The sequence below is a fragment of the Panthera leo genome, chromosome E1 (genome assembly GCF_018350215.1).
Source record: "Panthera leo isolate Ple1 chromosome E1, P.leo_Ple1_pat1.1, whole genome shotgun sequence".
In the NCBI taxonomy this organism is placed as follows: Eukaryota; Metazoa; Chordata; class Mammalia; order Carnivora; family Felidae; genus Panthera; species Panthera leo.
This window is the reverse complement of record NC_056692.1, coordinates 49,533,497-49,558,955: the sequence shown is the minus strand read 5'-3', so window position 1 is coordinate 49,558,955 and position 25,459 is coordinate 49,533,497. Positions and strand designations below refer to the sequence as shown.

The window sequence follows — 25,459 nt, the reverse complement described above, 5'->3', positions numbered from 1 at the left end:
TTGGCAAATATTCCATGAGCACCTATTATGTGGACAAGCATTGCTCTGGATGCTGGGAGAAGACACATAAGGCCCTGCTCTCACGGCGCCTGAGTGGCTCAGTCGGTTGAGTGTCTGACTCTTGCTTTTGGCTCAGATCAGGATCCCGGGGTCATGGGATGGAGACCTGAGAGTTGGTCTCCACACTGAGTGTGGAGCCTGCTTTAGATTCTCCCTCTCTCCCTTGCTCATGTGCACTCTCTCTCTCTCTCTCTCTCTCTAAAAATAAAGAAATAATTTAAAAAAGACTTTTCTTTAAAAAAAAAAAAAAAGACCCTGCTCTCATGGAGTTTACTTTCCAGATAGAGGAGATAGACAGTGAATATGTAAGCAAATAAACAAGGTAATTTTAGGTTGTGATAACCGTTTTAAAGAAAATACACAGGCTAACGTAATTAGATTCTCTGAGCACAGAAGGACTTGGCCTATGTAGGCATGGGAAACTGCATTCCTGGGTCAAGGGGACCTAAGAATCTATACTATGTTCATGGATTGGGAGAAAAGAAGAGTCAATGCACACAGTGGTGCAAAATAAGTGATTCCTGTCCTTGCTATGGGATAAATCTGTTTTTAAAGACCGACTCTCCCACCATTCTCTAGAGTTGCTGAAGCAGGATTCTTTCAAGAGCTCGGGAGAAAGAGATCCTATCAGGAATGCCAGCAGAAGGTAGTGTTGATGTGCTCTGGCATGAAAGACAGAGGCAGGCAGAGCATTCCAGAGAGTGAGGTCAGACAAGGGTCATCTGTAGATAGAGGCTGACTTAAACCTCCACATATGGGAACAGACGCCTACGGAGAAAGAGGAGAAGGAGGGCCTAGGAAGTCGCCACTTTAAATCAATTTTCAGACATGTCTCGTCCACTTGGTATCTTTCCTAAAGGCTCTGAAACAGTCTCGGGAGCCAAACTTCTATTAAAAAAAAAAAAAAAAAATTAGAAGCCCACCGAAGGCTGTTTCTGACCTCAGAGAAATGATGAAAAGTCGAAGCCATACCCGGTTGAGACACGCAGCAGCGAAAACGCTCCGTCTCGTTTTTGGAAAACACGCCAGCTTCCTATTCCTCGCGCATATTTGCAATCCGTACGCAAAATCGCAGATCACGTGCATAATAGGTAGCAAAATGAGCTGGTGGGCTCAGCGTTAGCCGGTGGGCGCTTGCCGGTTCACGTTTCCATTTATAACAGAGGCTCTCACTCATCAGCAATGTGGGACGTGGAACTGCTGAAGGCGGCTCAGCACAAGCACCAGCCTCCTTGCTGGTAGTGTTCCTAAAATTAAAGGAATACCAGGACATTCAGCCCACTTCTTCACCAACTGACACGTTTTTCGTTGCATCTTACCTCCTCTCGTGGCCTCAACTATTACCTCGCCACCAATGATCCTGGATCTCTCCCTCTCTCTCTCTCTCTCTCTCTCGACCCCTTATAACGTACCCTATGCCCAGATATCAGCTGCCCCTGAAACACCCACAGGATCTTCCCAGTTTAAAGAAGCAAAGGGCTCCGGTTCCCAAAGGACCTTGTCCTTTGCGTCTTTGGTGACGTGATTAGCACTGTTCTCACCCTAACAAGAAACCTGCAGAATGGAGATGCCCCAGCTGAATGGAAGCTGGGGTGTAATCATGTCCTGGGGTATCTGAAGACCATGTCCCAACATCAAGGGGTCTTAGCTAGGAGAATAAACGATAAGAATGGAAAGAACAGGGGCGCCTTGGGTGGCTCAGTCGGTTAAGCGTCCGACTTCGGCTCAGGTCATGATCTCACGGTTTGTGGGTTCGAGCCCCGTGTCGGGCTCTGTGCTGACAGCTCGGAGCCTGGAGCCTGCTTCGGATTCAGTGTCTCCCCCTCTCTCTGCCCCTCCCCTGCTCGCGCTCTGTCTGTCTCTGTCTCAAAAGTAAATAAAAACATTAAAAAAAAATTAAAAAAAGAAAGAATGGAAAGAACAAGCCAGAAAGGGCAGCCCAGGGTCTGCCTCAGATTGTTCCCCTGACTTGGCCCCACCCTGGACTCACATTTCAGCTGTATGTGTTGAAGCTGAACAACTTTCCATACGATACAAAGCTTTGTTGCCCACCTGCCAGAGCGTGACCCGGAATGGGTGTGGGAGCCTTGAAAATACAGCACGGCCTTGGTTCATTGCGAGCACTGGGGGACCCAACGCTACTCGGATGTCCCAAGAGCTTGCAACTTTGCAGACATGGCATAAAATCTCAGTGTTTTTCACACCCACGGGGATGGCTATGGCGATCGTGAAAAATAAAAACAGCAAGTAACAAATGGTGAATCGGAGCCCTCGTTCATTGCTATGGGAATGTGAAATGGCTCAGCCTCCGTGGAAAACAGTCTTGCCAGTTCTTCAAAAGTTAAATATATAGAAAAAAATATACAGGGCACCTGGGTGGCTCAGTCGGTTCAGCGTCTGACTTCAGCTCAGGTCGTGGTCTCATGGTTCGTGGGTTCGAGCCCTGCATCGGGCTCTGTGTTGATGGTGCAGAGCCTGCTTGGGATTCTCTCTCTCTCTCCCCCTCTCTCTGCCCTCTCCTGCGTGCGCGCGCTCTCTCTCTCTCAATAACAAGTAAACTTAAAAATATATATATAATCCGGAATTCCATTCCAAGATATATTGAACACAGGTACAACGGAAAGACGATCGAAAACAGGTCCTCAAATAATCACGCACACGCACGTGTTCATAGTAGCACTGTTCACAACAGCCAAGAGGTGGACACAACTCAAATGTCCACCCGCTGACAAATGGACAAATTAGTTGTGGTAATACATATAATGGAATATTATTCAGCCGTAAAAAGAAATGAAATACTGATACAGGCTACACCCTGGATGAGCCTTGGAAGCGTTATGCTAAGTAAAAGAAGCCAGACACCAAAGGTCACATACCGTAGAACCTCATTGCTATGAAGCATCCAGCATATTTTCAAAAATTATTTGGCAATATAGTCTCTCACCACTTTCATGGACCAGACATTGTGTTCCACTTGGTACGCAAGACGTTTTAGCGGGGCACGGTATCTCTGCCTTAGACTCAAAGAATATGATGGTAGGAAGTCGTTATTTTGTCCGGCTCTTCTTAAACTTTGATCTACAAAATCCTAGGGGCAGATAGATAAAGCTGTAGGTCAAGATCGCCAGGTTCACCCAGTCGATGTTCATTTTCTTCACGTGGTGCAGCAAGGGAAAACGTACACCAAATGAACCACGGTGGCTGTAGGAAGGGGTTTTTTTTGTGGGGTTTTGGGTTTGTGCTAAGTGACTCTAAGGTGGGAAGGGTAGGGGATACAGGAATCGGGCCCGGATTGCCAGTGGCCGTGAAGTGGCGTGGTTTCATAACGGAGGAATGGAGCGAATCTGCGGAAGGTACTGATAAGAAAGAATTAGTCACTCAACGGTAGCTCCTTTGCAGTTGTGGTGTGGCCTTGGGAAAATCACTGCTTTCTGTTGGCTTTGGGCTCGCGTCATTTATGACTGTCGGGAACATCACAGTCTGCTTATCAGCGCTGACTTTTGTCTCTCGGGTCCCGCAAGAAGGTAGTGGGTGTTGCGGGAAGAAAGAGATCTGTGTAAGCCTGGAAAGTCCTCGTTAAACAACGTTAAATAAACAATAAACTGGGGTTTGTGGAGTTTTTAAATGTGCTAAAGGGAACTGTGAATCTCCCAGGGCACCTTTTTGTTTAATGTTTTGTTTATTTTTGAGAGAAAGAGAGTGAACAGGGAAGGTGCAGAGAGAGGGGCGGGGACAGAGGATCTGAAACGGGCTCCGCGCTGTCAGCACAGAACCCGACGCAGGGCTCGAACTCACAAACTGTGAGATCATGATCTGAGCTGAACTCGGACGCTCAAGCGATTGAGCCGCCCAGGCGCCCCTCCCAAGACACCTTTAATTTGTTTTCAGCACAGCTGCCTAAGTGATTCTGTTCAAATATAAGTCCAAATATCCAGTGGCTTCTCGTCCCTCCTCCACATGCCCAAGCATGACCATTCCGACCTCTTTTCCTATGTATCTGCCCCTCTTCTCTCTCCTCCATCCACCCTTGCCTCCTCCATGTTCCTCCTGCCAGGAATGCTTTTCCCCCTCATGTTCCCTTCTCTCCTTCAGGTCTTTGTTCAAATGGAACCTTCCAGCGACACCTTCCCTTCCTACTCTTTATCAAGCCCTCCTCTCCCCAACACCTCCCACAGCCCTTCCAACTGCTTTATTTTTCTCCTTGGCACTCATGGCCATCTGAGATACTCTCCATTCCGTTTTTTCTTGTCTCTGGTCTCTGTGCCCATACAAGCAGGGATTTTTACTTAATTTTCCCCATGGCGCATCCCCAGGACCCGCAACCATGGCGGGCGCATAACAGGCACTGAATAAAAATGTGTCAAATGAATGCATGGGCAACCCCCTTCTAAACTTCTTCTGCAAGAGAGTGGTGAGTGAGGTGTCTGTATCTTCCATGTATAGACAGGAAAGAAGTTCTGGAAGAACACAGGAGAGCCTGGAACTCCTCTTCCACGGTTTTGTCATTAGCTCTCCGTGTCTCGTGAAGCCAGTCTTTCCTACAAGGTTGCCCTACCGGGCTGGAACTAAATACAGCAGGTCGCTAGATGGCACTGTTCACCAAGAATCGTGGGATTCTTACCGATGGCCTTTGAAATCCCCTTTTCCCTAGAAGTGAAGAATTCCAAGGAATGGTTACCATTCTTCACACTCTCTCTCTAGCCAGGAGGAAACTCAGAGTCCCACAGCACCACTTACGAACTAGCCACCCTCGCCCATGAGCGCAGGTTAACTAACCCTTTACCTCGGAGCAAAAGAGGTTCTTAGATACTTCTAGTAATACCCATGGCAAGCATAAGCAAAGCTTTGCCCCCCTTGAAAAGGTGCCCTGCCTCTTACACTTGGCCCGTGGCCCTCTTGGCATAAGCCTGTCTCTTTCCCTCCACCCTTGCCTCTCTGTCTCCTTAGAGAATGGAGTTCAGGTTACACTGCCAGTTCTGTTCCCAGCTTTGAGCAGTCTGAGAGGAAGCATGGAACACGGGGTGACCTGGAAATACAGTAGAAGGGACCGAGGGCAAACTATATCTCCATCGCAAACAGCCCTAGGACCTTGAGCAACTTATCCAACATCTCTCAACCTTGGTTTACGCAGTTGTGCCATGGGGATAAAAATCCCTGGGACAGGACAGGTAATAAACATTAAATGAGAAGAGGTATGAGGTTTCAAGCCAAGCTTTCTATAAAGCTTTGCTTTCCATTTCCAGATATCACCTATATTTATACTCTAAAACTTAAGTCGGGGCAGTTGGTTGACCTGATGAACACTTCTCTGCAATCCTGGCTGGTCTTAAGATGTCCCAGTGAACAAAAACTCCATGATGAACCTCCTCTCTGCATCGTCTTGACTAATAGATGGTTAGCTCAAGTTATGTCTGCAAATGCACACACAGAAAGCTACTGTCTTTGTGAACGTCAGCCGATCAGCAAGTATTTATGGAGAACTTGTAATTTTGCCTCAGTGTTCTAGAAGATTATTCTGGAAGCAGAAATAAGAGAGCTGGGAAAGAGAATGCAGTCAAAGACACTGCAGTTCACTCTTTAATGAAGTACCCTTGTTTCTTGCTCTTGAGAGGAAATATGGAAGTCAAGGACTATTAGAACGGCTGTTGGCTTTTCAACTGATAAAACCAGAAATAATGGTTCCATTTGGGGAGCAAAGGCACATAATAGGAACTGTTCACTCATGGCAGCCGTGCTTTACCACACAGATTGTGCCTATGATTAGTAACAAAAAAGCCCAACTGTGCCTGCTGTTTAGCCATACCTCTGGCCAGACACTTCCTGTTTGCCAATCTGACAGGATCACCTGCTTTCCCAGAAATTACCCTACATTTCAACCCCTTACCTTCTACCCCAGATCGGTAGGGCTGACTCCCTGAGCCTGCGACACATCACCCTTCCCTCTCTCTACCCCCCCAAGTCTTACCTATTCTACACTGTCCCCAGAATCTCTCTCCTTTATTCTTTTCTCAAAGTACTACCATACGCTTGTCTATTCCGGTTCTACTCTTTCTCAGCTCACGTTCTGAGTGCTGAGACGCATCAGAAAAGGAAAAGGAGCTATGCCCTGTGGTTTGATCTTATAAAAACAGAATGGATTTGATGAAAAGAAGAAGTGGACAGGAGTGGTATTTGCTCACCTCGTACTTACTCTAATTATAGCCAGTTGGGTGTTATGGGCAACCATACTGGGTGACATGAGGGTTGCATCAGACAGGATGTCCCATTTCCAACTTCCCCTGTTCATGCCCTATGCATTCCCTAATCAGCATTTTAAAATTACAACCTGATTGCTGAACAAATAGGAAGTCTCCCCACTAGCTGAATTGTGGCCTGCAATTTTGTATATTACCAAGAACACTTGATTCCCAAGCTCAGCTTTATTCTTCCGGATTTTGCTGACTTACTGTTTCCCCAGAAGTAATGGACATTTTGTTTGAGAAAAGATAGACATTTAGGAAATTTCAATTGGAAGAAAGGCAAAAAGCTGAAATCTTGTTTTTCCTGCGGTGAAGTGTCATATTCCCCTCTTCCTCCAGATAGCCTCGGCTCCTGTTATGTAGTGTTGAAATTTCTGTTCCAAGAATGTGGAAGGATTAGGATGCCATAAACCCAGGGTTTAAATCAGGAGTGTCCTCAGGGCGCCGGGGTGGCTCAGTCGGTTAAGCGTCCGACTCTTTTTCTGCTCTGGTCATGATCTCACGGTCTGTGAGATCGAGCCCCGAGCCCAGCTCTGTGCCGACAGTGTGCCCAGCCTGCTTAGGATTCTCTCTCCCTCTCTCTCTGTCCCTCCCTCTCTCTCTGCCCCTCTCTGGCTCACGTGCACACGTGCATGCTCTCTCTCCCCCACAAAATAAATAAACTTAAAAAAAATAAATAAATCAGGAGATTCCTCTCCCACGGAACCTAGAACTAGGACTCAGAAAAGGAAAAATCAGCCTGATATTAAAGGAATCCAACACCTTCAAATCTATTTGCAGCCTTTTCTTTAGATGTTTATGCCAGTAAATTTCTGGGAATTATGCCTCACACAGAGGTCACACACTGGACCTCCACAAACCACATCCAGCCAGCTCGTATATTTAATTTGGCCTTCACAGTGTTTTTTTAAAAATAAGAATCGGTCATCAACCTTTTAAAGTTTTACATAAAATATAGGTTTATATAAAATAAATAGTTATGTTAAATTTATTTATATAAAAATACAGATTTCTGTATCGTCTTGGGAAAAAATAAAACCAGATGAGGCAGCCCTGGAATGTTATTTCCACATGGGTAGTGGTGGGTGGTGGACCATTAACTCAGTAGGAAACATACAAGGGGGATCATTCACGAAGGGTGGGGCTGGAAAGATGATCAGTTTTTTCCCCGGACGTACATCTCTAGGCTTGAACTGGAATTCCAATGAGCATTCAGTTCACCTCGCTCCCTAAATACCTGCCCAAATATCTGGTTTCTGAAAGCAGCACCATGAGCTTCCACTTTCCCAACGGCGATCCTAACTACGGAATCAGCGTGGACGTTTCCCTCTTCTTCTCTGCTATACCACCCCTCCCCCATCAGCTACGATCTGTGGTTTATTCTCCCCAAACTTTACTGGGCAATAAGATAGCTACCAGCCGCATGAGCGCTTAAAAGGTGGCTAGGTTAAATTGAGATACGCTCTAAGTGAAAAAGATACATTGGATTTTAAATACCTACACTAAAAAAATAGGACTTTAAACTAGCTGATTAAAATTAATTAATTAAAATAAATAAACTAGCTCATTAATAGTTTCACATGGGCGACCCATTAAAATGAGATTTTTGACATCTTGTGTTAAAGATATTATTAAAATTAATTTACTTATCTCTTTTTATCTTTTTAAATGTGGCTTCTAGAAAATGTTAAATTACATATGGGGTTCACATCTGTGGTTGACATTACCTTTCTTTCTTTCTTTCTTTCTTTGGTTTGTTACCTTTCTAGGGGACAGCATTGCCTCAAAATAGCTCTTCATGTGACATGTTAGTGGTGCTAATTATAGCCACAATGGCAATCATATTACAATACATGAATGTCAAATCAACATGCTATACACCTTCATTTTACACAATGTTATATGTCAAATATATTTCAACAGAAAAAAAATTTCACTTGGGTTTGTCTTCAACTTTCTAGCCTTGCTGCCATGCAATAGTTCGCATCTCATATCCCTTTACTCCTAGAATTTCACATTGGCCGAGGCTTTTTCCCCTCCTAATCTGTTCTGCACACCCTGGCCAAGTTTATCTGCCTAAAACACGGCTTTTATCATGAAACGCTCCTACTCAAACACTAACACCAGCTCCCAACTCTAGCCTATAAAGTCCGAACTGTTGAGAATAACAACTTCCACTTTACAAACCGAATTTATTCTGTCCTTTATTGAATTTTCCAAACAACGGAGCACCTAGCCTACCAGATTCCTGGTTTTCTAAATGCCTGAGCTGGGGGTGGTGAGAAGCACTTCTGATCTTAGAGGTTACAAAGATGATGCACTTAAAGCATCCAAACAGAAGCTCTTTTCGCTTACGATAGTTTCTACAACACCTCACAATCGACTGAAGAGCATCCGCGGATCTATCAGCTAAACTATTTTACCATCAGTTGAGAGAAAGAATAATAGCGTGAACTGAACAAACTGTTACATTTGCATTTTGGAAAACCCAAACTGGATATGCAACTAGAAAAGCTTAAATGAAATAATGTGCTTCACTCATCCATTATAGGTCCAAGCTCCCAAAGTGTGTGTGTGTGTGTGTGTGTGTGTGTGTGTGCACGCACGCACACACACACACACATATACATAGCTTTGTCACAAAATACATTTTAATAATGCCAATTTGAAATACTGCGGTATAACAATTAAAATGCCATCTCAACTTGAAAAGCATGAATTAAAAATTTATCAAGAATTATATAAATCCAAAGCCAGCAGAGCTACTGATTTATAAAGTGTGTTGGGTATTCTACACGGCAACGTGAATTTAGCTTGGGAAGAGAGACTTGTCAGGATTTATCTCAAATATGTGAGTTTTGAATTGTGCCATCTTCAAGACCTCATCCCTTTCATCAAACACGCCACCTTATAGACATTTTCTTCCTTTTTTTTTTTTTTTTTCCAATTATAGATCAGATAGGTTTTGCCAAATTCCCTAGGAGAATTTCTTGGTGCACGAAGCTTGAGTTGAGACAAATCCACATTCTACCATTTATTCTGTTACTTCAGACAGATTACTTAATTGTTCAGTTGCTCCTTATTAAAATTGGGCAGAAAGTATATATTCTTGTTTTATAGGAATTCTAAGAGATAACATACACGGTTAGCACAGCGCTGGGCATGTAGAAAGAGTTCTCAACAGCAGGGCACCCGGGAAGGTAACATGCGATCTGTCTGGCTTTTCTCAAAGCAGTTTGAAGACTCTGTAAAAGGGTGGGGCTTTGGCGTCTCACGCTACTAACCTCTGTAAGTTTAATAGACGGAGAGCTACACGCGACAGGGGTTTGGGTGGAGTGGGACGGAGCGCGTCCGCCCGCCCCCTCAGCCGCAGCTCCACGGCAGATGCCAGAAGGTGGCCACCAGGTCGGGCCTCAGTTGCACTGGTTCTTCCGGACTTCCGCTTCGCAGCCTCTGGCAATGAAAACACTACCACGTGGCCTGCAGCCTTGCGTCACCCTCCTTCGCCCAATGGAGAGCGGCGTCGCTGAGCTGGGGGCGGGTCGCTACCAGGGCGGTCCAGCCCACAGCTGTCGTCAATTGGCCAAGGGGGCGCGGCGGCGTGGAGTCATAGCCAATGGCGGCCGAGGGTGGGGACCCCACCCCCTCAGCTGCCCGGTTTGGCTCGGACGCGCCGGAGGATCTGGGCCGGGCGTGGGGGCGGAGCGAAGCGGGGACGGGGCGGAGCGAAGAAGGGCCGGGCGGGGCCAGGAGCGGAGGGGGGGCCGCGACCCGGCCCGCGGAGCCGGCGCCAGCGGGCTGCTGAGGTGGCTGTCGCCGGCTCGGAGCTGCGGCTTCCCCGGGTCGAGCCCCCGATGGAGGCCGAGGCCGCGGATGGCCCCCCGGGAGGGGTCGAGGCGGCGCTCAGCTGCTTCTCTTTCAACCAGGACTGCACGTAAGCCGCGGCGCCTGCTCTGCGGGGAGCTGGGGGGCAGAAGTCGCGAGCAGGGGTCTTGTCCTGTCGGCCACTTGTAGCGGGAGTGGCGCGGGCCTGCGCCTCCAGAGGGCCGCGGCAGCGCGGCAGGGGCGGCTCCCGGCCCGCACGGTCTAGGTGGGCTCCCTCTCCCCGTGCGGGGGTTCGAGCGCCCCCACCCCCGCTGTGGGCTGAGGGCCAGGAGCGGCAGGCCGAGCACGAAGGGAGGGAGTTCGCGGGCGCAGTGGGGCTGAAGAAGGCTACGGATCCAGTGGGGGCAGACGCTAGTGCCCCGAGTGGGGGTCTCGGAAGGAGGGGCAGAGGCCAAAACAAAGGAGATGGGCGAGGAGGGGGAAGTTGCAAGTTGACCCTAGGCGAGGTTGTTGGGGCCCAGGAAGATGAGAGTACAGGAAAAACTTTCCCATTTGTCCTTGAGCATCTCAACGTGGCATCTGGGCAGGGCCTGGGACAAAGAGGCAGCCTATCCGTGCGGCCAGGCCAGCCCTCGTCCCAGCCCAGCTCGGGGCATCTCGCCTTTCCACCCCCTCTCACTGTGTTCACACAGCCCCCAGGGCGAGGCAGAATCCTCTTCTCAGAGTCCCCGAGCCCTTTCCCGGGCCCGGCTGACTTCTCTGAGAAGCGCGAGCTCCACCCTGTTGCTTTTTGAGTGCACTTGTAATGTTTCACTTCGATGTGCACTTTTGGACTTTGGCCAGAGAGTTAGAGGCTGAACCGTATTTCAGACCTCTCAAAGATTCAGCCCTTTACAAGTGAACGCCTGCTTCCTTACCTCTTTGCGTGGAATTGTTAGATGCCAGTCCTGGGGACCATATGGAATAATCTCTTGGGAATGTGCACCCCGAGCATCAAGCAGGGATGACTACTTTTCCAGGTTCCTACTTCCTGCTGTACCAGTTTCTGTCGTGTTCCTTGTTTGGAATGGGCTTCAGGCTTGTGCTTTGGCCGCCTGTGACTGGGCTGTGCTAATATTGAACATTCACTGGTGTAATTAAGGCCATCCTGTACCATAAGTAACTCTGGCTTCCATTCCCTTTGTGTTTCTGTTTAAAAACACCCTATGCCAAACAATATGCCTTTGTTCGGAAAAAAAAAAAAAAAAAGTATGTGTAATCGGGTAATTGGGTAGCTGGACGGCTTGGTTAGATGGGTGACTTTTAAGCCTTTTTTGACCACAGTCCACAATAAGAAATGCATGTTACAACATCCCCCGATACCCACATACATAGACTGTCTCCCAAAGGTGATTCATTAAATAGTGTTTACTCTTTCTATATAGTGTGATACCTTCTTTTAAAGCTGTTTGTGACTCATGAGCTGTTTTTAAGATCTCCTCATGGGTTGAGACCCGCAGTTTACAGAAATGATGGTGTAGATAAAATTCTGACATTTTGTAAGAAGCATTTTGCAAGAGAGGATGGCTGTTGAAATGCCAGAGTGTTTTCCTTCCCAACCGAACACAGGACAAGGAAAGGAGTCAGTTTGCTAGTTCACAGTAAATGTTCGAAGTTCTGCTTTATAAACATCGTGTATCAGATTGTTTTTTTAAGTGGGGTTAGTTTTTACTCTGGGTGAGTCCCAGCTTTCTATGGCACTTGGGTAAGAATATTATTTTCAAAGCTGTTGGGTGCTTGGAAAGTTAATTTCCTTCGTCTCTATGGTCAGTTCTGTTTTCTTGGATGAAGGCTTTGCTGGACAGCTCTGTCTCACCTATAAATAAAAGTTTTTGTCAGAGTCAGTTGCTTTGAGCCACAGAGGATATGACATTGGATTTTAAAATAAGTCAAGCCCCTTACGTATGCATTTAGGAGTATCAGTGTGTCTTTCTTTGTAAGTGCAGGCTGAGTTTGCAGTCCAGTAGTGCAACTAACCTTTACGAGTCTTCTTTGATCATACTTCATGCTTGGCACTGTGCTAGGCACTGTGGGTACATTTTTTCATTTGACTGGCGGCACATATTTGTCCCAAGCTCTATTCCTGTGAGAGGTGATGAGAATTTATTTATTTTTTTTCCTGCAGGAAGCCCTTATGGATAAAATAGGATTTTAGTCTGGATTCCTTGATTCAGCCTCCTTTGTGGCCATGGCTCAACATTTAAAACATAATAGTAACCACACTGCTATTTTTTCATGTATAAAATTCTTCTGGGAGCAGGCCTTATGTTTGAATTTTTTTTAATTTTTATTTTTTAAAGACTATTTTTAAGCAATCTCTACACCCAACGTGGGGCTAGCAGTCACGATCCCGAGATCAAGGATCACACGCTCTACCGACTGAGCCAGCCAGGCATCCCTGAAAATTATTTTAAATTACCCAATCTTTCGGTTAATATCACAAGACTCTCATTACATTTTTCCCTTACTTACAAGCTTTAGAAACCTCAGTTGCCGCTAAACTTGTCTATAGTTATGTGAAAAAGTCCATGTGAAGAACGTTTAAAGACAGTAATCACTACAGGGCATATCAAAAAAGTTTTTTGAATCATAGAATAAAAAGGAGGTTTTTAAAGTGCAGGTGCAATTGACACATGCAGCATTATATTTGTTTCAAGTGTACAACCTATTGTGATTCAACATTTGTATACATTGGGAAATGATCTCCACGAGAAGCCTACTAACCCATCTGTCAAGCTACACAGTTAATGCAATATTACTTACTGTATTTCCTGTGCTCCACGTTCGTCCCCATGATGTATTTATTTTATAACTGGAAGTTTGTATTTCCTGATCTCCTTCACCAATTTCATATCCCCACCCCCCCCCAAAAAAAAAAAAAAAACCCTGTCATCTGGCAACCACCAGTCTATTCTCTGTAACTATGAGTCTGGGTTTTGTTTTGTTTTGTCTTTCTTAGACTCCACGTATAAGTGAAATCATGTGATTTTTGTCTTTCTCTGTCTGACTCATTTCACTTAGCACAGTGCTCTCATCCACATTGTCGCGAATGGCAAGATTTTGTTCTTTTTTATGGCTGAGAAGCGGAGTGTGTGTGCGTGTGCACACGCCCGTGTGCACGTGTGCACGCATGCCGTGTCTTCTTTATCCGTTCATCCACTGCTGGGCACTTGGGTCGTTTCCATATCTTGGCTGTTGTAAATAACGCGGCAATGAACATACGGGCGCATACATCTTTTCGAGTTAGTGTTTTCAGTTTTTCTTCTGAAAGATACCCACAAGTGGAATTGCTGGATCATAGGGTAGTTCTCTTTTTAATTTTTTGAGGAATCTTCACGCTGCTTTCTGGCGTGGCTGCCCCAGTTTGCATTCATACCCATAGTGCACGAAGATCACCTTTCCAACACATCCTCGCGGACACTTGCTACTTCTTGTCTTTTTGATAACAGCCATTCTTACAGGTGTAAGGTGGTATCTCATTGTGAATTGGATTTGCATCTCCCTGATGATTGGTGATACCGAATGTCTTTTGATGAATCTGTTGGTTATCTGCACGGCTGCTTTAGAAAACTGTCAATTCAGATTCTTTTCCATTTTTAACCAGGTTGTTTTTTTTTTGTTATTGAGTTATGTGAATTATATATTTTCTTTATACCTACAAAGTTAATGCAGTATTATCTACTGTATTATATATTTATATATTTTTATAAATAAAAATATATTTATAAAAATAATTAAAAATATTTTATATGCACTTCATATATATTTACATATTTATTTTATATATTTATATATTTGTTTTATATTTTACTTACATAAAATATATTTATATGTATTTATATTATGTATATTTATATACATTTAGTTTATATATATTTATTGTGTATATATTTTACATATTTATTACATATACTTATATATATTTGTTTTACATATACTCAAAGATAATATGTATTTTCTTATTTTATATTATACCATATACAGTATATATTTTGGATATTAACCCCTTAAGGGATATATAATTTGCAAATATTTTCTCGCATTCAGTGGGTTTTTTCATTTTGTTGATGGTTTCCTTTGCTGTGCAGAAGCTTTTTAGTTTGATGTACTTCTACCTGTTTGTTTTTGCTTTTGTTTCCCTTGCCTCTGGAGTCAGAGCCAAAAAACATTGCTAAGACTCCTGTCAAGGAGCTTGCTGCCTATGTTTTCTTCTAGGAGCTTTATGGCTTCGGGTTTTCCGTTCAAGTCTTTAATCCATTTTGAGTTCATACTTGTATGCGGTATAAGACAGTAGCCCAGTTTCACTCTCTTGCTGCACGTGGCCGTGTTGTGAACTTGTAAGATGCCGGGGGCGTGCCTCTCGCCTCTCCAGGTGCCGTTGGTCATCATTGACGCTGCTCCGGAACCTGTCCTGCCCCTCAGGTCAGCCCCCCAGCAGGTGGAGGCCTGCGGGACCCAAGCAACTACCTCACTGATTGAGAGTTGACCGCAGCCTCCTCTCCCTGTGTCCCGGGGAACAACAAACGTTTGGGTAGAAAAAAAACAATTCCAGGGAAAACCACATGACCTCCTCTTTTTTATTTTTAGGCTGATGAAACAAGAGCCTTGGCCATCAGGCTCGCCCCGGTCAACTGCTTATATTAGTATATGCTTCCCTGTGCAGAATGGATCTCACCTTTTCAAAGACCTGCTTCAAATGAGGAAGCTGGGCTAATTTTTAGTCCACTTAGGACTATTTTAAGGTCTCTTTCGGCTCTGACATCCCATTTTCCCAGGGTGGAGGTGCTCCAGGTAGGAGCGCTTTTTCTAAGTGTGCCCTGTGTGAGATTTTGCTCATCGCTGAGGTGTTGAGGGCAAAGCGGGAGGGATCTGGAAGGGGGGCCCAGCTGCGAACAAAATGGACTCGTTTGCTTTCATCCTGTGGCCAAAGAAACTGGCCAAGGAAACGGTCTTTCTGTATCTATTGGTCGAAAGTGAAAAATTAAGAAAACAAGGTTTATTTAGCGCATACCGTTCCAGATGTGTTTAGTTTTTGTTTTGTTGGTTGGTTGTGATACTAGCTTTGTGGAACGTGGTATACAACAGAGTTTTCAACCCTGGCTGCACATTAGAGTACTTGAACTAAAAAAAAGAAAAAGAGAGAGAGACAAAGAGAAGGAAGGGAGGGAGGGAGGGAGGAAGGAGGGAAGGAAGGGAGGGAGGGAGGGAGGGAGGAAGGAGGGAAGGAAGGAAGGAAGGGAGGAAGGAAGGAAGGAAGGAAGGAAGGAAAAGAGAGAAGAAAAGGAAAAAAGAAAAGAATCCAATTAAATAAAAAGCTCAGTGTTGGAGGAGCCGCGATAGACAATCATCAGTATTTTTTAAAAACTTCCCAAGTGAATTTAATGTACATTTAAGGATGAGAGCTACTGGTACAAAGCATCTGCGGTGTTTTCATGGAAAATGATGAAAGGAAGCATCCACTAAATTGTACCTACTAATGACTGTGCCTACTATGACCGTGTGTTTATTTTTTAAGCAAAAATAAATAAAAAATTGACCTCTTGGCAAAGTACCTCTCAGACAACCAGAAGACCCCTGATCGTGTTGGGAGTAGTGCAGGATGAGTATTCTTACGTATTCCGTCTTTCCTGTTTCCTCGCTGGGAAAGCACCGTCCCTGGGAGGTTTGACTTTCCTTCGATGAGTTTCAGCTCTCTGAACCTCATTCCCACGTGGTATTATCTTCCACAGATCCCTAGCAATTGGAACCAAAGCCGGGTATAAGCTGTTTTCTTTGAGTTCTGTGGAGCAACTGGACCAAGTCCATGGAAGCAGTAAGTGTGTGTGTGAAATCCCGGGGACACCGAATCCTTCCTCTAGACTTTAATCTGCGGTGCTCCTGAGCTGTCTGCATTTTTCTCCCGTAACTGTCAAACTGAAGGAGTCAGTCATTTTCAGACTTAAATATAAATCATTGCCTCCACTTGGCTTAAAAAGTAAAACCACAAGTAAGCACTTAGATTTGGCAATAGCTTAGGTAACCTTTTCTTTTTATATTAAGAAATCCTTTGTTTGAAACCTCGTCGTTAAACTTTTTCATAGACTTTTATGCACAGTCATCAGTTTTGATCATTGTGCTATCAGAAGGTCACTTAGGGGTTTGTCTTTTTTCTTTTTTTTGCTGTCATACTGGCACTGTAGAATGTTGGTAACATTCATTCGGTCATGGAAGTGTTTTCTTTGTTTTAACCAAGCAGCGCTATCCCCTTTGCATAGATCATATTGAAGATGTTGGAGTACTCTTAGTGATTATTACAACAAAAATTAGTTCTCTTAATATCTCAGGGTAAGTAATAATTTGTGTCATCATAATGGAGAAGAATATGCAGTCTTTGGATTTCCTGGAAAGAAGGTGGTTTGGTAAATGAACACATTGGGTCGCTAATGTATTTGTAAGATGTTATTTTTATTATGCCATTTTCATGAATACTTTGCTCTGTATCTGTCCTATGTTATTCCCTGTGGGTCCTGCCTAAGCACAAGGAAGGCACGCATCTGAGAAAGAATGTTCTCAGAAAACCACTGAGGTCTCTACCTGTGGGAGCTCAGGAGGCTTACTGACTGACCTTCTTCCTGAGCACAGACCCCCTTCCCTGGTCATCACACAGATTGTCTTCAACAGGAAAGGGATTCCAGACAGGACCAGGGAGGGGAGCAAGACAGGGAGGGGCACAGATGTAATTCTGTGACTGCCCCCACCCCACCATGGCTGTCCCCATGGCACCTGCTGGCCACAAAGACCAGAATTCCAGAAGCAGGGATTCCCCAGAGTAGTCAACCCTTGGAAACCTCTCGTGGAGAAAGGGTGGGCCGAGACTGTCCACACCTCCCAATATAATTTCCAGAGTAAACACTGGTGCCCTAGAGACGATTCTGCCCCATGGAAGGCACCCGGGGAAATCTCTGGAAGACCTGACTGTGCCTTCTGGTCACTAACGTTTTCTTCGGGTCTTGGAAAGGGCTGCAGAACCGCTCCCTTGGGAAACAGGCAAAGCTTCACTGTAGGGGAAAAAACCAGTCACTGCGAATGTGTGCTAATCTACGTGCGAGACGTAGAGGCCGCTGGCTGACTGGTGTAAGCTGGGCTCGGTGCCCGGAGGCCGAAATCTGTGTCACCTCAGCCTCCTTTCCCTCCCAGACGAAATCCCGGATGTCTACATCGTGGAGCGCCTCTTCTCCAGCAGCCTGGTCGTGGTGGTCAGTCACACAAAGCCGCGGCAGATGAACGTCTATCACTTCAAGAAAGGCACGGAGATCTGTAATTACAACTATTCCAGCAACATCTTGTCCATAAGGCTGAACCGGCAGGTGAGTGGGGGGAACCGCCCAGGGTTGCGAGGCTTCTGCTAATTGGCACCAAAGGAGAAGATGAGTGTCTTTAAAGATGAGTCTTTCTAAAAACAAACATCAGATGCCCAAAGGGATTTTAATACTCAGGCCTAGTATTATGGGGACATCTCGAGCCCACTCCAGGCACCTGTTTCAGGGATGTGTCCTCCCTGGTCCTTCTGCCTCGTGTTCTTTCTCCAACGTTGGCCACTGGCAGAGCGAACCCTCTTCCGCTGGATGCGGGCTGGGCGGAAGTCCGGCTCTGACGCTGTCCCGTGAGCTAGTGCAGGGGCACTGAACCCGGAAGAACATCTCTCCCTGGTTTGGTTGGGCCCTGGACGGCCCTGGACGGTGGCATCTGTTGCAGACCGGCAGTAATGCCTCTCAGAATGAAACCCCTGAGGATGAGTGTGGCCCCCCCTGGGCTAGCTCTGAAGGCAGTTGGAAAACTGACCCTTCTCTTTGTCTCTCCTTGGGTTTCTCCCAGCTCACCCTTACAGATCATCCTTGTAGTTTTTTCTTTGTCAAAGGAAGGGTTATTCTTATCTCAGATATACCATACATTCTCTTTAAAAATCGGAGTTCTTGTTAAATAAGTATTTGGGGGTAAATAAGTATTTGGGGGTAAATAAGTTATTAGATTTTATGGGCGCCTGAGTGGCTCAGTCGGTTATGTGTCTGATTCTTGGTTCCGGCTCGGGTCATGATCTCACAGTTCGTGGGGCTGACAATACAGAGCCTGTTTGGGATTTGTCTCTCTCTCCCTCTCTCTCCTCTGCCCCTCCCCTGTTGACGATCTCTCTCTCTCTCTCTCTCTCTCAAAATAAATAAACTTTATTTAAAAAATTATTAGATTTTTAAATCCTATAAGGGACAGGACTGTATCCATTTTGTTCACTTCTATAGACCTGGTAGAAAAGACAGTGCCTGGTAGAAAAAAATTGCTCAACAAATACCTGTTTCCCGAGTACCTATTAATTAAATAAATAAACAGATAGATTCTTTATGTGACCGTGCAGATCTTTCTACTCAATTCAATATCCCCAGGATGGTGGAGGCCATTGCATTCATCAAGAACACGGTTTTCTTCCTTTTACCTAAAGTATTAAAAGCTAACAGATGAAAACAAAGTGCTTTCTTCCGTTTATGAGAAGGAAGAGATTATTTCTTTGAGCGCGGGCTCTTGGCCAGGGAGGGAAAGGCAGTTGGAGAGTTTTCGACTTGAAGGCTTTTAGCCCAGCGCTTGGCCCAGGGGCTCTCCCTGGAATTGGTAGCACATGAATATAGTAATAGCCAGTATATGAAAATTAAATCTCCTTTTTTGGCCCCTGATTGCCTTTTTTTTTTTTTTTTTAACGTTTATTTTTTACTTTTGAGACAGAGAGAGACAGAGCATGAGCGGGGGAGGGTCAGAGAGAGAGAGGGAGACACAGAATCCGAAACAGGCTCCAAGCTCTGAGCTGTCAGCACAGAGCCTACGCGGGGCTTGAACTCATGAACTGTGAGATCGTGACCTGAGCCGAAGTCGGACGCCCAACCGACTGAGCCACCCAGGCGCCCCCTGATTGTCTTTTTAAGGTTGCTTAAGCAAAAGTCTACTATAGAGATCACAACCCTCCCATAGTACGTACGGTATTTATTTCTATGATTTCTCCCTTACTTGCGCCCTGACGTTGTCATTAGCAAATGAGATGAAGGATTACTCAAGTGTCCGAGTCTGCTAGCCTTTCGATGCCACCCTGTCCTCAGTAGAATGCCCATGGCTAGTGAGGGCCTCCTCCCTCAGCTTCTTTGGAATGCCAGTGAACCTAGCATCACTCCGCCACCAATGGCCAAGTTCCCTGGAACCTGCTTACACCTCTCTCTTCTTTAGCATTTCTTCTCCTAAGAAGATGGTTTGAAACAGGTCTGGCGGAACATGTTTGGGCTTTGCTTTTCTTAAAACGAACCGGCTTGGGCCTTAGCAACTTTTGGGTGGGCACCTGCTGCAGCACCCCACCCCACCCCCACCCCGTGCCCCGCGGGGCCATGGTTTTGTGATGCCCAGGCTCTGCCGCCCCCTGCCGGAAACGAACAGGGCGAGAGTCGCACATCCTGCCCGCCGTGGCCCTCCTTCCATCGGGTCTTCGGGGCGGTGCAGTTCCTTTTTTAAAAACAACAGGAAACCATCCTTTTTTGTGGAGGGAGTTACGGGGAGAGAAAAATCCCTATTTTCTTCTAAATATATAGAGAGGAAGAATATTTAGTAATTGTGGTATTTTCCATTGTCGGTTGGTGTTATTCCCCTTGTCCTTAATTGAGGAAATGTGTCTTGTGGAATAAAGACGACACCCCCGATATATTTCCATCTGTAAACTGTGACAGTGCTCGGACCATCTGTTCCGAGAGGCCCTGGTTGTCCAGATGAAGATTCCCTGGATTGGAGCCTCTGAGGCTGCATCTAAATCTGTGGTGCTCAAGGGCAGACACTATAAATATATGTTTTTTAATATTTATTTATGTTGGGGAGAGCGCAAGCTGGGGAGGGGCAGAGAGAGGGGGACAGAGGATCTGAAGCGGGCTGAGCGCTGACAGCAGTGACCCCGATGGGGGCTCGAACTCACCAACTGTGAGATCGTGACCTGAGCTGGTCAGACGCTCAACTGACTAAGCCACCCAGGCGCCCCTAGAAATATTTTTGTAATCACTAAAAGGAACTGTTACTTCTAAAACCTGAAAGAGTCGATGAGCGCGAAAGTGACCAGGAAGGAGCAGGACTGAAGTCCCACCCAGGGTCCTCCTGGGACTGAACACTGGTTGCTAAAGAAAGCAGTTTCTAGGGCCACGTTCACCCCGGAAGCATGCTGGCACATGAACTTGGGATATGGTGCCTCCTTTTTCCGCCTCGCTGTTATCTCTCTGTTTCCCTCCCATTTAATTCTTATCTGTGGCTGGCAGGGGTCACCTGAAGTTGGCCAAGTGGACCACAGAGCATCTGGTGCCGTGAGAGTTGGTGGGAAAGATGTGGACGGGTGGGATGAACTGGATGTAGAGGCTGTTCTACATGAGGCATATGTCGCGGACCCGCTATCCTGGGCCCTGGGTGTGGGGATACAGGAGGGTATCGGAAACCTAAGAACATACGCATAGAGTACTGTAGTCCAAGCCAGAGTAAGTGCTGGCAAAAGGCGAAGTGATAGGGTGAATCAGGGAATGTATATTTCACAGAGAAACGCTAATGTCTGCCAACAATTCTGAGGCCCTGTTAGAATTATTTTTTTACCCCTAGGCACCCAGACCTCTGTGCGGCCACAGAGGCTTAATGAAAATCGAGGAAGGTGTTTACATTTTATTTTTCTGCCCGGTAAAGGTGACGGTCCCCATTTTTCTGAGCTGTGAGAAGTCCTACTGGGAAAACAGGGCAGGCTTTTCCCTGGAGGAGAGCCTGTCAGGGTCTATTGGGGGGGGTTTGTAGTATTTTTAGGTGCCTTTGTCTCCAAGTGTTGTCTTTTAGGATAAAAGGATCTGGCCTGAGAACAGTGGTTCTCAGACTTAGGTGTGCATCAGAATCACCCGGGGTACTTGCTTGAAACCTCCCAAACCAGAATTTCCAGGGATAGGCCAGGCCTTGCCCCTCAGGTGCTCGGATGCCTCCTCAGAGCCTGAGAACCACTAGCTTAGAGGAAGGCGAGTCAGATGTGTGTAGGGGTCGTGGGCAGCTGCTCAGAGTGAGGAAAGAGCTACCCCACCAAAACTTCCTTCCCAACAGCCCCTCACCGGCACCCAACGTCTGTACTGGTGCTGAGCTACGGGTTCCGTCCCTTTACGCACCCAACGTCCACCCCGTGGCCTGTTTCCACTCGGTCGAGAGCATGGCCATCGGGAGGAAACCCTACGCCTGGAAAGCCTCATTTGAAAAGAGAAGGGTCTCCCTGCACTGGAAAGGGGGGCCCAGCGGGAGGAGCCGGGCACGGGGCGGGGGGGCACCTGGGACAGGAGGTACACACAAGGGCGGAAGGGCTTTCCAATTCCCTTTAGGAGGGCTGGAGAGAGTACGCAGAAGTGGGTCTGGAGGAGACTTGAATCGAACGAAGGTAGAGCTGGCGATTCTTCGGAGGGGATGATACCTACGATCGGCAATACAGAGGGAGCAAAGAAACCCACGTCTGTACAAGAGGGAGGCTTCGTTATGAGCGCCGAAAGGGAGCCTGTTTGGTGGGAACGGGGACCAAAAAGATTACCCCCAAATTGTCCTAAATGGCAAAGGGAGTCTGATCAGGAAGTGTCCGGGAATCCCTGTGCTAAAGAGAGGGAAAAGTACCCCTCCCCCAAAAGAACCTCAATCTCTAAATGAGAAATTTTAAGGTCTTGTATTTTATGCTTCTGTTCAGGTGCACGCGCACGTGTGTGTGTGTGTGTGTGTGTGCGTGTGTGTGCGTGCGCGCACGTGTGTAGACGGGAACATAATCTTCACATGGATCCTCAAGATCCTGCCTCCCTTACTCGGGCTCCCGGGTGGCTTGGTCGGTTAAGCGCCCGACTCTTTGATTCAGGCTCAGGTCACGATCTCACGGTCCATGAGTTCGAGCCCCGCCATCTGTACCGGTCAGCACAGAGCCTGCTCAGGATTCTCTGTCTCCGTCTCTCTCTGCCCCTCCTCTGCTCTCTCTCTCCCATGCACGCCAAACAATAAGTAAATAAACAGAAACAAATTCTGCCTCCTTTAGGAGGCTTGGCATCAAGTCAGGGCTCGCACGAAAGATGAGCGATTTCGGCTCGGTCGGCTTCTTTCCGAGGAACCGGCCCTGTGGACTGATGGGTCTGTGTGCTTACAGAGGCTGCTGGTGTGCCTGGAGGAGGCCATCTACATCCACAACATCAAAGACATGAAGCTCTTGAAGACCATCCTGGATATTCCTGCCAACCCAGCAGGTGAGTCCCAGAATCGGGGAGGGGCCCCCCCACAAACCCCATGTCCAGCGGCTCCTTTCACGGGCTGGATTCCCTCCTCAGTTGAAAACCCGAAGCAGCATTTGTGGGGTCTGAGTCCTGGTGGTGTTCACCTCGGCGCTTTGCGTTCGTGGGGCCAGGTTCCAACCATATCGGGCCCCACGTCCTCCAGCACAGTGGCGTGGCCACCACGGCAGCCTGCGAGAAACCCCTTCCGTCTGGGACCCACTCTCAGCGAACGTGTCAAGGCATTTAAAGCAGACGGGTAGGAGGCTTCACGCATCTGATGCTAAAAGGTGTTTACCCCTAATTATTTTCTGTGGTTGTTCAGGGCAGAGCAGGTGTAATGCTCAGAAGCAGGTCCTGACTTGGCGTGTCTGCACGAGTAGGAGAGAGGCTGTGAGGAATGCGTTTTATGAGGTTACGGTGAAATCTCTCTACTCGGGCGATGCGCTAAGATACTGGTTTTGAACTAAACTCTTCAGATATAATACCGTTTGGTAAGTTCCTCGTGTTAAGAATGGGAACTGATTGGTCTTGGTAGATTGAAAGAGCAGATGACTTCCCCAAGCTAGAAGTCAACAAGAGGGGCACCCGGGTGGCTCTGTCTGTCAAGCGTGCAACTTGGGCTCAGATAATAATCTCGCGGTTTGTGAGTTCGAGCCCCGCGTCGGGCTCTGTGCTGTCAGTGCAGAGCCTGCTTCGGATCCTCTGTCTCCCTCTCTCTCTGCCCCTCCCCTACTCATGCTCTCTCTCTCTCTCCCTCAAACATAAATAAACATTAAAAAAAAAAAAAAGCAAACGAGAAGGAAGTCCTTCGTTATGCAGGAGGGTGGAGAGTCGTCACACTAGAATAATTTGTGCGTCCCGTGATTCAGGTTAACATTTGTAAATTATATTCTAGTTTCTCAGTAAGTGACCGCTTCAGTTTACAGCAGTTTCCTAATTCTTTGACTTTCTCTGAATTTCAAGATCGGTATGGCCCAACCCAAGTCACTAGGCTCTTTGGGCCTCAGTTTGTTTGTTTGTTTGTTTTTATCTGTAACATGGGATATAGTACTGCCCATCTCACAGGATCAGCTGAGAATTACAAGAGGTTGTGTTTGTGAAAGCCACCCGCCCACAGGCTGCCATGCGGTAAAATCTCCTATGCCTCCTCTCCGCCCCCCCTTCTCAATTATACAGATGGCCCTTTGCTGCCAACTTCAGTGCTTTAAAATCTCAGCTGTGAAAAAAGAGATTTTAAAAGATCAAAGCAGGGCGCCTGGGCGGCTCAGCTGGTTGAGCATCGACTCTTGACTGGCTCAGGTCATGATTTCAGGGTTCATGAGATCGAGCCCCACATCGGGCTCTGTGCTGTCAGCACAGAGCCCCCTTGGGAATTCTGTCTCCCTTTCTCTCTGCCCCTCCCCCACTTGCTCTCTATCTCTCAAAATACATAAAAATGAACCTTAAAAAAAATAAATGATCAGGGGCGCCTGGGTGGCTCAGTCGGTTGAGCGTCCGACTTCGGCTCAGGTCGTGATCTCGCAGCACATGAGTTCGAGCCCTGCGTTGGGCTTTGTGATGACAGCTCAGATGGAGCCTGGAGCCTGGTTTGGATTCTATCTCCCTCTCCCCACTGCCCTCTCCCCCCCCCCCTGCCCCGCCCCGCTCACACTCTGTTCTGTCTCTCAAAACTGAATAAGCATTAAAAAATTTTTTTAATTTTTTATTTACTTTTTTTTTACATTTATTGATTTTTGAGAGACAGAGTGAGACAAAGTGAGAGTGGGGGAGGGGCAGAGAGCAAGGGAGACACAGGATCGGAAGCAGGCTCCAGGCTTCTGAGCTGTCAGCACAGAGCCCGACGCGGGCCTCGAACCCACACACCGTGAGATCATGACCTGAGCTGAAGCTGGATGCTCAACCGACTGAGCCCCCCAGGTGCCCCAGAAAAAAAAAATTTTTTTAAATAAATAAGTGATCAAAGCCATTTTGGCCGCTCTAAATTTCTGTGAGATGATGACTTTAAGTGAAGGAGCTACTGGCCATCAGTGTTTTGTTCTAGGAACGTGAGGCTGAGCTGCTTTGGAAAACGTACGTGTTGCAGAGGCACCGTGCACCTGCTGCCACAGTAGGTGCCGCCAGGCACAGATGCACACACCCAGCAGGGACCCCAGATCTAGCCCACCGGTCCCTGGAGACCGTGTGCTGGGTGACACAGCCCAAGACGGGCTCTGGCACCTTGCGGGGCGAGGACCCAGCACGGGACCCTGCAGTGCGGACAGTTCAAAGGAGGATGTGCTCTTCCCATAGGGCAGGGGAGGTGCTGTGGAATCTGAGCAGAACACATGGCGGGGGTGGGGGGGGTGGGGTGGACCTGAACTTGACCTTGACAGATTGGGGGCAGAGACCACCCAGGCGGCCTTGGTTCTCCATTTCTCTGGAAAGGCCGGGGGTTCGCACAGCCAGCACCCTCGCCAGTGGAGGGGCCTGTGTGTTAGCAGCGGTCAGTTTCACGTGTTTCTGCGGGGACACGCTCAGCCTGCCTGCAGGACTGGCCCCACTCCTCCCAGGAAAAGCACTTTCTCCCGATCTACTCTTAATGTTTAGCAAATGTAGCTGTTTTCCTCAGCTCAGAAAAGCCCTTGGTTGCCTCACTTTTTGCAGTTTAAACGGGGAGGAAAGAAGGTTGGAAAGGGTGGGCATTTTGTGTTTTCTGTTAGAGAGAACGGGTGTTATTTGTAAAGGAATAATTTTATCTCGAGAAAAGTTAGAAACAGTGGGAGGTGTTTTTTCTGTCCCAGATAAACGTTATGAATGGATTCAAGGGCAGAGTTAGCATTTCCTTCTGAAAGACCACGCACAGGGTGGGTCGAAAGACCAAAATATGCCTTATGACACTTTTGATGTTCTTTGGAGAGATAGCCCAAGACTTTTTTTCAAATGCTGAAATTTATAATTAGCATCTCAACTTCCACCGAGCCCCCTTTGTGCTCCAGTAAAACGGGGATGATA

General features: G+C 46.9%; 1 protein-coding gene and 1 long non-coding RNA gene across 2 annotated transcripts in view; one reads left to right on the top strand and one right to left on the bottom strand.

Moving 5' to 3' along the window:
• Positions 1 to 297: 297 nt before the first annotated feature.
• Positions 298 to 9,727, bottom strand: LOC122207049. The gene is made up of 4 exons (XR_006196650.1): positions 9,584 to 9,727; positions 3,005 to 3,148; positions 1,033 to 1,307; positions 298 to 948 (listed from the first exon to the last, which is right to left on the bottom strand). It is a non-coding gene; the product is annotated as an uncharacterized LOC122207049 (long non-coding RNA).
• Positions 9,728 to 10,047: 320 nt separating this feature from the next.
• The window catches only part of WIPI1 (WD repeat domain, phosphoinositide interacting 1), a 31,519-nt gene continuing 16,107 nt past the window's right edge, over positions 10,048 to 25,459 (top strand). Inside the window, exons 1-4 of the mRNA XM_042916518.1 lie at positions 10,048 to 10,233; positions 15,893 to 15,975; positions 17,340 to 17,509; positions 22,345 to 22,441. Coding sequence (XP_042772452.1) covers positions 10,154 to 10,233; positions 15,893 to 15,975; positions 17,340 to 17,509; positions 22,345 to 22,441 — 430 coding nt within the window. The 5' untranslated portion in view covers positions 10,048 to 10,153. The remainder of the gene's footprint in view (positions 10,234 to 15,892; positions 15,976 to 17,339; positions 17,510 to 22,344; positions 22,442 to 25,459) is intronic.